General features: G+C 35.3%; 1 protein-coding gene and 1 pseudogene across 1 annotated transcript in view; one reads left to right on the forward strand and one right to left on the reverse strand.

Annotated features, from left to right (window-relative positions):
- MAN1A2 (mannosidase alpha class 1A member 2) overlaps positions 1 to 13,892 on the forward strand; it is a 189,292-nt gene that overhangs the window by 57,037 nt on the left and 118,363 nt on the right. The window contains exons 4-5 of the mRNA XM_055312354.1: positions 2,905 to 3,023; positions 9,834 to 9,914. Coding sequence (XP_055168329.1) covers positions 2,905 to 3,023; positions 9,834 to 9,914 — 200 coding nt within the window. The remainder of the gene's footprint in view (positions 1 to 2,904; positions 3,024 to 9,833; positions 9,915 to 13,892) is intronic.
- Positions 4,714 to 5,467, reverse strand: LOC129501323 (proteasome subunit alpha type-1-like; annotated as a pseudogene).

A 13,892-nucleotide genomic window follows, 5' to 3' on the forward strand; every position in this document is an offset into this window, starting at 1 on the left:
TTTCTAACATATCTTATAAGAATGTAGTTTATAATGCACATACAAAATACGTGTTAATCAACTGTTTATTATCACTAAGGCTACTAGTAAACAGTAGGCTGGTTAAGTTTTTGGGGATTCAAAAATTTCACGTGGGATTTTGACTGCATTGGAGATCAGTCCTCTTAACCCCAGGGTTATTCAAGGGCCAACTGTATTTCTTCCTGAGTGGGTTTTGATGGTTTGTGTTTTTTGAGGAATCGGTTCATTTCATCTTAGCTGTTGATTTTATGTGTGTAGGGTGGAGTATTGCCTTGTATCTTTTGAATGTTTGTGGCAGCTGTAGAGATAATCTCCCCTAATTCCTTTAATTCCTAATATTAGTAATTCATGTTTTCTCTCTTTGTTGGTCCTATTAGAAGCTTGGTTTCATTGATCTTTTTAAAAAATTTATCATGGCTCACTTTAACCAAATCTTAGTAAATCAAATTTATAGTTTTCTTAGTTTTTCTCTGTTGATGCAGTCTTACTTTTTAATTTGCGTTTTGTATTCCCTGGCTACTTTTTAAGCGCTGGTTAGGGGTAGAGTCATTGTATAGTTCTTCTGATAGAACTATCCTTGAATTTATATTTTTGACAATTTTCTTTATTTCTAATTCATTAATTTTTGCCTTTTAACTTTTCTGATTCTTTTATTTTTTGCTCAAGTTTATCATTTTTTCTTCCTTAGTAGGATGTTGTGAATTCAGTTATTTTCATTTGTTCTTATGAAATAACATAAAATTTTCAAGTTACAAGTTTCTGAGAACTGTATTAGTTGAATCCTGTGTTCTCATAATAAAGTTTTATTAATGTTTTATATATTCTACAGTATTGTGTTTCACTTCTTTTGACCCAGGGGTAGTTTAGATCTTTTAACTTTATCCAGTCTAGGTAAATAATCATAGTGATAGCCAGGAACTTCAATTTTATATTTCTCTTCCTTGGGCTGTTTAGCCCAGGCACAAACCTTTTTGTGGAACTAACCAGAATTGGTATAGAACAGGTGGGTCAGGCCTTTCTCTGTTCCAGAGTTGTTAGCATCATGGAGGAGTATGCACTTCCAGGATTCCATAAATAAGTAGAGAACTGAAGAATAACTACCTATAAAAATTGAAATAACAATAACAGGTACTCTTAAGGATTTTAAAATAAGCATGATAAATATTTTGGATGAAATATTATTAACAGAAATAAATATTTAAGTGATCATGGAAGAGAGAGGATTATATGGGGGACTAAAGGCTTGATAAAATATTTGCATAATAAAAAGCTGAGGAACAAAGAAAAATAAAAGGAGAGTATGTCTGTAATAACCCAGAACAAACATTCTGGTTATTGTTAACATGAAGAGAACTTAAGTGGGGATAAAATCCAGGAACTCATCCGGGAATGGTGGAATGTTTGTCTTGTTAGTGGGAAGATAATACTTATTGATAAGTTGAAATGAATTGTTAGAATCACATGAAGAAGAAAATGTGATGTAAGTTTAGGACAAATGTTTTAAGAACGAATTTGTATAGCTTTAAAGCGTCAGAAGAAAGCACTGTTTGCCCAGTGGAAAAAGGGATGGAAGGAAAAAGAAAAGAATAGTAACTAAGCAATGTCAAATGTGACTTATTGATAAAATATGCGGAGTTTAATGCTTAACTGTCAGAGCCTTAGTAGCCCGTCAAATGGAGAAGGACAAAGTTGGGATATTTACTGAGATTTTTAAGTCTGGGTTAAGATGGGCCTTTCAGTTGGGGTTTGGGGTACTTGGTTATGATTGGGTAAGGACCATAATATAACAGTTTAGAATTGGTAAGCAGTGAATTTGGAGATAAGGAGTTCAGAGTTTTGGGGCTTAAGCCATCATTTGATGGTTTGCATTGAAGGGTTGATGGGTCTTTCAGGAAGTTCCTGGAATGAACAGTAAAATTATTTTGCAGCATTTATCTTTCTGGGCCAGGGTAACAGTAAACTCATGTTGATGAAGACAGTATAATAATTAAGCCATTTTAATGTAGGTAGTAACAAGTGTGGATGATTTTTATTTTCAGAAGATAGAAATAATTGTGTTCCAGGGGTTGGGAAAGACTCATCCACTCCTAGTTACTTATTATTTTACTATGCTTTAGATTTATTTTAGGTTATATTCATGATTTTGCAGTTTATATTCATTAGTAAGATTGACCTGTATTCTTGTCATATGTTTACAGTGACTAGTTTTGCTATCAGCTAGTTTTGTTAGTTTCTCCCTCCCTGAATTGTTTCCTTTAATTTCAAGATTCTCTCTCTCTTAAAGATGGGTATAGATCTTTATATTTTGATTTTTTTGATTATTTTGATTTTCTCTACTCATATTTTGATTTTTTTACTCATATTTTGTTTAGTATTCACTTTCTTTTTCAGTATGATTAACCTGCTTTTTGATTGTTAAGGATCATTATAGTTGCTGTTGTACTATGATCATCTAGCCCTATTGTACTTTCATGATTATTTCTAAGTATATATTTTCCCTTCCTTTGAATTTGTACCAGAAGAGCATGGTTGTATTATGACTTAGCTTAACATTTTTTGAACAACCCTCCCCATTTCTTGAATTAATCTCCCCCCTTTTTTTTAAACTTAGTTAAGTTGGTAGATATCTCATGCTGTGACCAGGAAGAAAATGAAGGAGAGTTACAATTTTAGTTTTCTTTTACCTTCCTATTGTCAACATGTCATCTTTAGGGAAATATATTGAATAGGGTTTATTATTCTTAAGGAAAAGCGAACCATGTTGGGTATTATTTTTGGTCCTTATACTCCTGCTTTGGTTTTTTATATGTTAAAAAATTAAAACAGACCTTCTATGTAGGGCATGTTATTAATGACAGTTATTTTCCCTCACCTAAAATATAGGAAGTTCACAAATGGGTGCTACCATAGTAGATGCTTTGGATACCCTTTATATCATGGGACTTCATGATGAATTTGGAGATGGGCAAAAATGGATCGAAGAGAACCTTGATTTCAGTGTGGTGAGTATACAATTGATGACTTCTTTGATCGGCTATGAAAAGACAGTGTCTAAACCATGGTGGTTTTGAGCATTATACCAGCAGTTTAAGGAACTCCTAAATCCCCTGTCTTCTTTGGAGATTAGAGTTGTTATTTAACTTTTGCATAAAATACATACTCTTTTTCACCATCTTCCTTTCACTTTTCTTAACCTTATCATTTGAGGCAGTGTGTTAAGCAATAGTAACAGAAAAAAAAAAAAACACACAGGACTAGAAATACCAGGCAAGCATAAACTATAAACAGTAAGCATTTTGTTAATTTTTACTTATTTATATATATTTTAAAGATTTATTTATTTATTCATGAGTAACAGAGAGGCAGAGACATAGGCAGAGGGAGAGCAGGCTTTTTGCAGGAGCCCAATGTGGTTCTCGATCCCAGATCCCAGGATCATGACCTGAGCCAAAGGCAGCCGCCCAACCACTGAGCCACTCAGGCATCCCACATTTTGTTAATTTTTAAAGATTCAATAATCCGGTATAGCTTTGATGAGCCTTCATAACAAGGCTGATGCCCCTCTTTCCAGCATTTTGGCATAGTTGTTAAGTGGTGTGGCTGAAGTTTGAAGCCTGGCACAGCTACATTCTCACTGTGTGACTTGGGAAAGTTCCGTATTTTTTTCTAAACCTGTCATAAAATTACTATTGCATTGCAATATTGTAAGGAATATTTGAGATAATCTGGTACACATTAAGTGTCTGTAATTATTATTGTGGTAGGAATTATTTTCATTATTGCTAGTATTCACTCACAAGTTGTATGGACTGTTTTTTCATATTCATTATCTTTAGTATTTTAGTGTTTGCTGTTCTTTCTCTTGCTGTGGTCAGAAGTCACTCTTTCATTATGTGTTTTTCTCTGGCAGATTCTGCATCACTCAAGTTATGATTTAAATCCATAATTATTTCTTCTCTCATGCTTTTCTGATGCTAACCACACAAAAATGGATTACTTTTTTAATATTATTATTGCATTTTAAACATACATCAGTTAGACAATTTTTTTTTAATTTTTATTTATTTATGATAGTCACAGAGAGAGAGAGAGAGGCAGAGACACAGGCAGAGAGAGAAGCAGGCTCCATGCACCGGGAGCCCGACGTGGGATTCGATCCCGGGTCTCCAGGATCGCGCCCTGGGCCAAAGGCAGGCGCCAAACCGCTGCGCCACCCAGGGATCCCGACAATTTTTATTATCAGTTAGATTTAGGTTTGCCTGTGAGTGGCAGAAAATCTAATATAAAATAGCTTAAATAAGATAGATGTTTATTTCCCTTTCATGTAATTAGGCACAGAGAGTAAGCAGTTTAAGGTTGGCTTGGTTTAGGATACTTAGTCTTTTTTTTTTTTTCCACAATACATAGGCAGGTGAAACAATTTTATTTCACAATTGCCTTTAAAACCTTGAATACACTATGTTCTTCATATAAAAACATTACTGCAGATATCTTACTTTCTAGAAAATGATTATGTAGACCCTCTCAAAGAAAAATATACACCATTCTATGGTTTCAGACAAGTTGCTTGGACTGGTTGCTAAAACATACCATAAGACCACCCTGTGTCTTTTGGTTCAAAGTATAGATTATTGTCATCAGTACAGTACATTCTTACATATTTAATAATACACATATAGACTGGTTTGTGACTTAATGTTCCATTGGTTCTTCAGGCTTTCCTGCAGGTTCATGAGCAGATTGAGCAGGCTATTCCCCTTTCTGGGGTCTTTGAGACTTTCCAGGAATGGAGATACATCATCATCATCAGTTGTGAACTCTAAGTCTTTACCAACAATTCCAGTGGAAACATTCTTTATAATTAGGTCTTGTTTTGCAGGAAGTGTTTAACCAGTGCAAATTGCACTCCATAAACCCAGATGTATGTCTCTCCAAGTATAAGTACAAGCTGATTGAGAACAGGCTCCAATGGGCATGGTTCTACATCAAAATAGTTGGCAGATGGACAAGTTTAGAAAATGTGAGGGCCCGTATCATGTTAACCAGCAATAAGAGTACAACACCATGTATTCTCCGGCCATTTATTTGTGTTAGTATTTGGTTCTTGCTTCTAATTAGTGATACAAGACAAGACATAGGAAGAAATCTGTCAAGTACAAATCTGGAATCCAAACACTCCTGGTGCACAAAATTACATAACAGTCTAGCATCAGCAATAAGTGCCACAATTGAGATACCACTATGGTTGTCAACATGGAGAATTTTCTTCTGATGAACTGCAAGCTCTGATTGTGCCATCTTCAATGCAACCAACACTGCATGGATTTTGTATTTTAGACCAATGTGGCTGAACCTTATTTGACAGCTTCCATTACATACTCAATTTGATGAACCTGTCCCGAGGGCTCCAAACAGTGACATCATTGTCATACTGTTTATGAAACATGGTTCCAGTGTGAGTCTGGCTATGGCCTCCTGCAAGAGGTTCAGGTTCAGAAGCCCTTTATTTTGTTGCTCTGTCAACTTCAGTGTATAGCTTCAATCTCATGGTTCAAGGTGGTTCCTTGCTAAGGTGGATGAAGCTCCTAATTGGAGAAAAGATATGTGAGTCTTCTGTAAAAACAGTTTACAGGAATCGGTTATTCCAATTTTGCTTGTATAACATTGAGTAGATCTGACTCATATGGCCCAACCTTAGTGTAAAGGAAGTGTGAGAGATATAGTCTCCCTTTTTTTTCCTCCTGTTTGGCTACGTGGTCCTTAGAGGATTTTTTTTTTTTTTGTATCTTATTTAAGAAATCCCTACTCTTCTTGAAGAGTATTGAATATTCCTATATTTTGTTCTGAATGTTTTAAAGTTTGGCGTTTGCATTTAGGTCTTTAATTCATATGAAATTGATCTTGTGTGTAAGGGTGAGAGAGACAACTATCAGTTGATCCTAGAACCATTTATGTCCTTGCTGTTTATACATGCCACATAAGTTATATGAGTCAGTTCTTTTCTGTTGGCTTAAACTGTCTTAACTGCAATATTTTTATAGGAAGCTTGATATCTGATCTTGTTCTATTAGGAAATTATCTTAGCAGTTCTCAGCTCTTTGTTCTTGTAAGCTCTGGAGTACTGTTGACATTTTGATGAGAATTGCATTCAATTTACGGATTAATTTGGAGAGAATTGACATCTGTACAGTCTCAAATACTCCTGTCCATTAACATGTCAGCTTATTAGGCTTTATAATCCGCTAGTATATCATTGTATCAGTTTGCTCAATCAGGAACCAGAATTATAACATTTATTTTAATTAGAGGATTTAATGTTTAGAATTGTTAACCAATTAACAAGGAATTGAAAAGGCAAAAAGAGAACATTGTAGTATCACAAGAGGTAGTAACAACAGTAAACATCTACCTCCTTGGGACTGTGAGAACAGTGGGAGGAAGTTGGGATTATTAAAATTTAGTACTTAGGGACTGTTTCTGGTACATTGGGAGCTTTTGAAAGGGCTTTTTTAGAGTTGGGACTCAGACCTCTGAGGAGAGGATCCCTAGCTGGTCCTTGGTATTTCAAAGGGCCATGGTGAGGCTGATTTGGAGAATGTGTGTGGCAGGGGAACTGTAATGTGGAACCAAGTGCCACTGCCAGGGCAAAGAATGATGGCTGGTTTGACACTGTCAGAAACCAGAAGTAAATTGGAAGGAAGAAGTCCTTTCTCCTTCCTGCAGCCTTGTATTGTCTTTGTAAAACCTCCTGTTGGCAGGGCCCATATGGGAGCCAGCTGGCTAATGAGACATAGATTTGCAGAGTTCCAATTCCAGTATACCAAAGTAGACTATAGAAGGATAGATTTGAACCTGAGGGGGGAAAAAAGCTTAATAATCAGCACAGTCATTTACCATCCCTTTACCCTTAACCTTTCTTGTGTCATATGTTATAGCTGTATATTTCGCATATAGTGTGTATTTGGATTTTGTTATTTTTATCCAGCCTTGGAGTCTTTTAACTATGAAGTTTGGAATATTTGCATTTATTGTGATAACATATATTTGGAGTTGGCTCTTCCATCTTTGTTTTTCAACCTATATTATTATTGTATTTTTCATTGTTTTTATTTTCTACTTCCCTTATTCTCAATTAAATTACTTCATGTCTCTCCCCCCCCCCACTTCATTGACATTTATACTTGTCATTTCCATTCATTTTGGGGCAGTTCTTGAAATTTTATATGTACACTTAATTGAAGTTTAAAATTAATCAGTTTCTTTTTCCTCATCCTGAAGAATATTAAGTGTCTTAGAATTCTTTAATTTACTCATCTCCCTCTTATGTATAATTATTATCCAGCTGGTTCCAACTTGTATTTGAAACTTTGAAATTGAGGAATGAATGGATGACTGACTGAATGGAAGAATAAATGAATTTATTGAATGCCTCCTCTGTGACAGGCACTGTTCTGGCTTCTGTGGATACGGTAATTAGCAAAACAGAGTCTTCTTGCTCTTTGAGTTTGTGCTTTAGTTTTGGGAGGAAAAACAGTAAATAAATATTCAAGTCACATATAGTATATCAGGTGGTGATAAGTGCTGTGAAGAACTAGGAGAGCAAATAGGATTGAAGTAAGTAGTGTGGGGTTGCCATTTTACATGGGGTGGCTAGCTAAGTACTCTGTTATACAGTAACATTTCTAAGAAGAGACCCAAGGGAAGCTATATGGATATAAGGCTCTATCATAATGGATGTTATAGTTGAGTATAGGATTAGAAAAGTTGATTATTTTCTCAACCTGGGAAAGGTACAGTTTCATTGTCTTCCTGTTTCTCTTATACTATTGGAAAGTATGCTATCAGTCTAATTTTTCATAGGTAATATGTCTTGTTTTCCCCTTGTTTTAATCTTTTTTTTCCCTACCTTCTAGAATTCAATTACCAAATACACATGTGTGGATTATTCTTTAAAGGACTCATATTATTCCATCAGTCTAAGAATTTGTTTTTATCAATTTTGGAAGATTTGCAGTTGTTACTCCTTTGAATATTGCTTGTTGTCCCATTCTTTCCCTTCTCTGCCTTTAGAGCTCTTCTCTTCTGTCTCTCTTGTGAGGGAAGTTCTCAATTTTACAAATAAAGAATTATAAGCAATCAGATGATGATAAGTATTAATTGAGGAAATGATGCAGGTTAAAAGAGATTAGTGATGGGGGCTTACTTCATTCTATATTGTGAGTTTGGAAAAACCTGTTCACAGAACTGTAGGTAAAGTGTAAAGATTGACATACAAGAGTGAGTTTGGTAATTTTAGAACAGTAAGTAGACTCATTTGATAATAATGCAGTGAGTCAGGAGGACTCCTATTTGTAGGAGATGATGTCAGACAGGTAGTGGGGAATCTGAATATGTTGGGTCTTATCAGTTATTTTGTTCCGAGTGTAACCAAAAGTCATAGTAAGGGTTTGCACGCAAAATTACTGAATGTGACTTAAAGGTGTAAGAGGTTCACTCTACCTACAGGGTGCTGAATAAATAGAGTGTAAGGAGAGGCATAAGGCTGAAATTAGGGGAACTGGTTAGGAGGTTATTGTTTCAGTGAGTAATAGAGGCCTGCCCTCCTCTCTTTCACTGCCTTTCTGTATTTAGTGAATGTCTGCTATGTGCCCTGCAATATGCTATGTAGTGGGAATATATGAAGTGTAGTATAAAGCATTTTCCTTTCATGGGTGGGGTGGGATGATAGATATGTTATTAAAAAATTCCATTATGTGGAAGATTTTATATCAGAGATATGTACTCGTGTTAGCAAATGATGTGTTCTGCCTATTAGTGTTAGAAAGACTTCAGGATGATACTGTATTTCCTTTTCATTTTTATTAAAAACATTTTAGTTATGAACATTATATCAGTTTGTAGTATATATCTTGTGGATTCTTTGGTCATGTTCTCTGCCACTTCTACTTTTCTTTCCATGTATTAGAATTTTTCTCAGCAATATCTAAATCTGTATCTAAATATGAACATATATACTTTATCTGGTAAGGTTATTAATGCTATTTTTGTGCCAAATTCTCTTCTGTTTTTGTTTGGCTTTTAATTTTGTTTGTAATTGTTTTTCTTAAGGAAATTTTCATTTTGGGGAAATTCCAGTTTTTCTATCATCATTTATTACCAGTACAGTTACTTTGTCAAGGAAATTTTTATGTTGTCACATTTTCTCCTACTTTGTGTTGTAATTTTTTCTACATTTATTTCTAAACTATTTATATTTCATTTTGAGAGAAAGAGAGATAATCTGAAATGAGTATCTAAATTAATTTCTAGCCTAGGATCCAGTTTTCTCAACATTATTAATTGAATAATCCATCATCCTATCATTTTTTGGTGCCTCTTTTAACATTAAGTTTTTATGTATATGAGGAAAAGTATTTAAAACTCATGAGAAATATATTTATATATATAAACGGACAGTGTGCTGTAGTAACTAGAACAGAAGGAAATGGACCCAGTAGAGAAACTGCTATTCCAGAATTCAAGAAGGCTTTCATGAGAGAATAATCAAGAGCATTAAATATTGTGCTAATTTCAGAATAATAGGTAAAGTACATAAAAATGATTTTGGCTAATAGGAAGCTGTGGTGACAGTAATAGAGGAGTTTCAGTAACAATAAATGGGAAATGAGATTGCAGTTGCATGAGAAATGAAGGTAAGGGAAGTGGAAAAACATTCTCTCAGAGTGTTTGTGAAAAACATACAAAGTACTGAAAATATATGGAAAACTATAAAGTTTTATGTATATGTAAATATTTTCAACATGTTTTCACAGAATTCAGAGGTGTCTGTGTTTGAAGTCAACATTCGATTTATTGGAGGCCTGCTTGCAGCTTATTACCTTTCAGGAGAAGAGGTGAGCCACTCAGGTAGTCGTTGTTTGTGGGGAAGGCGCTCTGAACAGACTTTAATAAAATGAAAGTTTTCCCCTTACAGCATATTATTTTTTCTTAATTATCTAATGTTGGATTCATGTAAAGTTTTGCTGAGAGAACTAGATTCTTCAAGTAGAACCTTGGTAATAATGATTTTCCCTTTTTTTGAGAATTTTAGTAAAATGTGAATTCATCGCAGATCCTATCTCTGTATACACCACTTCTCCTTTGCAGGAACTGTCCTTCTCCAGGATTTTGCCGCTGTAATTAATTACATGGTTGAAATGGGGGCAGGGGGATTGGAGGCCGTGGTTAATAAGATCAGAATTAAGGAATGAATCGGGAAGAATGAATATTAATTAGTTATAAAAATTAATTATAAAAGCTCCCTTTTTGGAAATTAAATGAAATTTTTTGCTATAGATTTAAAAAGCAACACAGCAATAACTCTGAATTCTTTCTGGAAGTCTTGGTGTATGTAATATACATAGATTACATACATACATAGATTTGAGACCTGTGATGGAGAAGTGGGTGTGGGAAATTCCTTTTTACTACTCAGGTGGGTTTAAAGGATGGAGTTGGAGAGTGGGAGGAAGATACTAAAGAAAGAGGTTTTAAGTCATTTCTATTTTGTTTCATCAGGAAATTCTATATTAAATGGTCTAAATGATTGTAAGAGCTCTTTGTAAATTTAAGAAAATTCATTTTTTGTTATATGTGTTGTGAAGATAGATTCCTGTGTTGTTGGTATTATACTTAACTGTTTGCCTAGGGGCACTGGGTGGCTCAGTGGTTGAGCGCCTGCCTTCGGCTCAGGTCATGATCCCGGGGTCTTGGGATCGAGTCCTGCATCAGGCTCCCTGTGGGCAGCCTGCTTCTCCCTCTGCCTATGTCTCTGCCTCTCTCTGTGTGTCTCTCATGAATAAATAAATAAAATCTTTAAAATAAAAAAAGTAAAAAATGTTTGCCTAATCCAAGGTCAGAAGGATATTCTCTTATGTTTTCTTCTTTTTTTTAAATAATAAATTAATTTTTATTGGTGTTCAATTTACCAACATACAGAATAACACCCAGTGCTCATCCCGTCAAGTGTCCCCCTCAGTGCCCGTCACCCATTCACCCCCAGCCCCCGCCCTCCTCCCCTTCCACCACCCCTAGTTTGTTTCCCAGAGTTAGGAGTCTTTATGTTCTGTGTCCCTTTCTGATATTTCCCACACATTTCTTCTCCCTTCCCTTATATTCCCTTTCACTATTATTCATATTCCCCAAATGAATGAGAACATACACTGTTTGTCCTTCTCCGATTGACTTACTTCACGCAGCATAATACCCTCCAGTTCCATCCACGTTGAAGCAAATGGTGGGTATTTGTCGTTTCTAATGGCTGAGTAATATTCCATTGTATACATAAACCACGTCTTCTTTACTCTTATGTTTTCTTCTAAAAGTATTATGGTTTTACTTTTAAGTCTATAATTCATTTTGAGTTAAATTCTATTATGCTGTGAGGTACAGGTTGAGCTTTCTTTCCTTTTGGATATTAAAAAAATTATAGCAATATTTATTGAAAAGACTCTTTTTTCTCTATTTAATTGACTTGGCACTTTTGTTGAAATCAGTTAACCACATGCGTGAGTCAGCGTCTCACCTCTCTGTGCTCTTGCTGTTTGTGTCTTTTTGTCACACTGTGTGAACTACACTGTGTTCATTATTATGGCTTTATGGAAAGTGTTGAAATCAGGTTGTGTGAGTCTTCCAACTTTGTTCCTTTTCAAAATTCTTTTGGCTATTCCGGTTTTCTGTGTAAATTTTAGAATCAGTTTGCTGATCTCTACAGAATATTCTACTGGGATTTTGATTGGGATTACCTTGAATCTATAGATGAGTTTATTTTTTTTTTTAAGATTTTATTTATTTATTCATGAGAGAGAGAGAGAGGCAAAGACACAGGCAGAGGGAGAAGCAGGCTCCTCGCAGGGAGCCTGACGTGGGACTCGATCCCGGGTCTCCAGGATCACACCCTGGGCCAAAGGAGGCGCTAAACCGCTGAGCCACCGGGGTTGCCCTATGGATGTGTTTAGAGAAAATTGGTATGTTAACAAATATGGAATCTTCAAACCGTGAACTGTATCTGTCCAATTTATTTGCCCTTTAATTTTCTTCCTTGATATTTTTAGTTTTTAGCATATAGATATTTTATATATTTTGATAGATTTATACGTATTTCATACTTTTTGGTCCTATTATAAGTGGGACTGTGTTTTTTATTTCAATTTCTAGTTGCTTATTGCTAGTATATATAGATACAATTGATTTAAAATAAAGTTTTAATAAAGACTTAAACTTTCAGCTGGCTTAGGCCATCTTCTTTATCCCTGAATAACTTCCTGGTGCTGTCATTTTAAAAAATATTGTAAAGTGTACATAACAAAATTTTTCATTTACCATTACAGTTCAATAGCATTAAGAACAGTCACACTGTGCAGTATACTGTTGGGGAATGACTGCATGGGAAGTTTCCATTTTTTAATATCTTTCTTCGTATCTTCAACATTTCTATAGACAGAGTTGTTTCCCTTATTCTCCATCAGTTTTAATTACATTTAGTAGAAACCTTAGTCTCCAGTGAAAACTAGGTAGTAATTAATTGTACTCTTATACCAAAACTCTTTATAAGACAAATTTATGAATTTATTTAGCACAAAGCACATTTATCAACAAATTTAAATATCCTTAGTTTCTTTGCAATAGGAAGTCAAAAGCACAGACCTATGTCCGGTAATTAATGCTGTAGCATTTTATTCCATTTGGAAAAGACCTAGATGCCAATGAATTTAATTTTAATTACCATCCAAGCAAAACTTAAAGTTTAGATTTACAAAACCTTTGAAAGCTATCTTAACAATATCTATAAAAACTTTGAGACAGACAAGATAAACCATCAAGTTGTTATTTTTTGCTAACAGATTGCAACAGAGAGATAACCTGAGCTAATTGACCTTTAGCAAACCTTGACGGAATAAAAGTTTTGCATTTAATGCTGATAATCTTTTTTTTTAATTTTTTTTAATTTTTTATTTATTTATGATAGTCACACAGTGAGAGAGAGAGAGAGGCAGAGACACAGGCAGAGGGAGAAGCAGGTTCCATGCACCGGGAGCCTGACGTGGGATTCGATCCTGGGTCTCCAGGATCGCGCCCCGGGCCAAAGGCAAGCGCCAAACCGCTGCGCCACCCAGGGATCCCCTAATGCTGATAATCTTCAAAGATACATCTATCATAATTAAACCAACAAAGTTAAATTAGCTTAAATACTGAATATGTTTCACCTGGGTCCACTTTTAAAAGTTTGTGTGTTCCCCATTTGTTTATTTTTATCTCTGTGCCGACACTAGTGGGGAAATCTGAAATGAGTGGTGTGTATGCAGGCAGCACCCACAGTGGTGCAGAAACAGGAGCAGAGGGAGGGGAGACAGAAGAGGCAAAGTACAGCCAGAGGCTGAGAAAACAGGGTTCCCAGTTTTAAAGCTCATCCACTTGGAGAGCTGAGCAAACGCCATGTTCTTCCACCAACAGGTGGAATGAGGCCGTCCATGTCAGGCCAGAGAAGACAGGGAATTTCCTCCAAACAGAGTTTCAGCAGCTGCTTGGGAATTTTCCTTAAAATCTCCATCCTCAGGTAGACTGACCACAATTGGCTCCAGTTATAACCATTAACCTGGGAAATGAATGAGGGAGAAGCCCTCAACATCTATTAGGAGGAACAGTGAGAGAGAGATGAGAGAGAGAGAGAGAGAGATAGATAGATAGATAGATAGATAGATAGATGTAAGTAGTATAAGCCAGCTGGGAATTCCCCATCAGTATACAAGTTGATTTTTATATTGACCATTGTACTCTGAGATTTTTCTAAATTCACTAATTCTAGTTGCTTTTATATAGATTTTGTTTTTTTT

The sequence above is a fragment of the Nyctereutes procyonoides genome, unplaced genomic scaffold (genome assembly GCF_905146905.1).
Source record: "Nyctereutes procyonoides isolate TBG_1078 unplaced genomic scaffold, NYPRO_anot_genome, whole genome shotgun sequence".
NCBI lineage: Eukaryota > Metazoa > Chordata > Mammalia > Carnivora > Canidae > Nyctereutes > Nyctereutes procyonoides.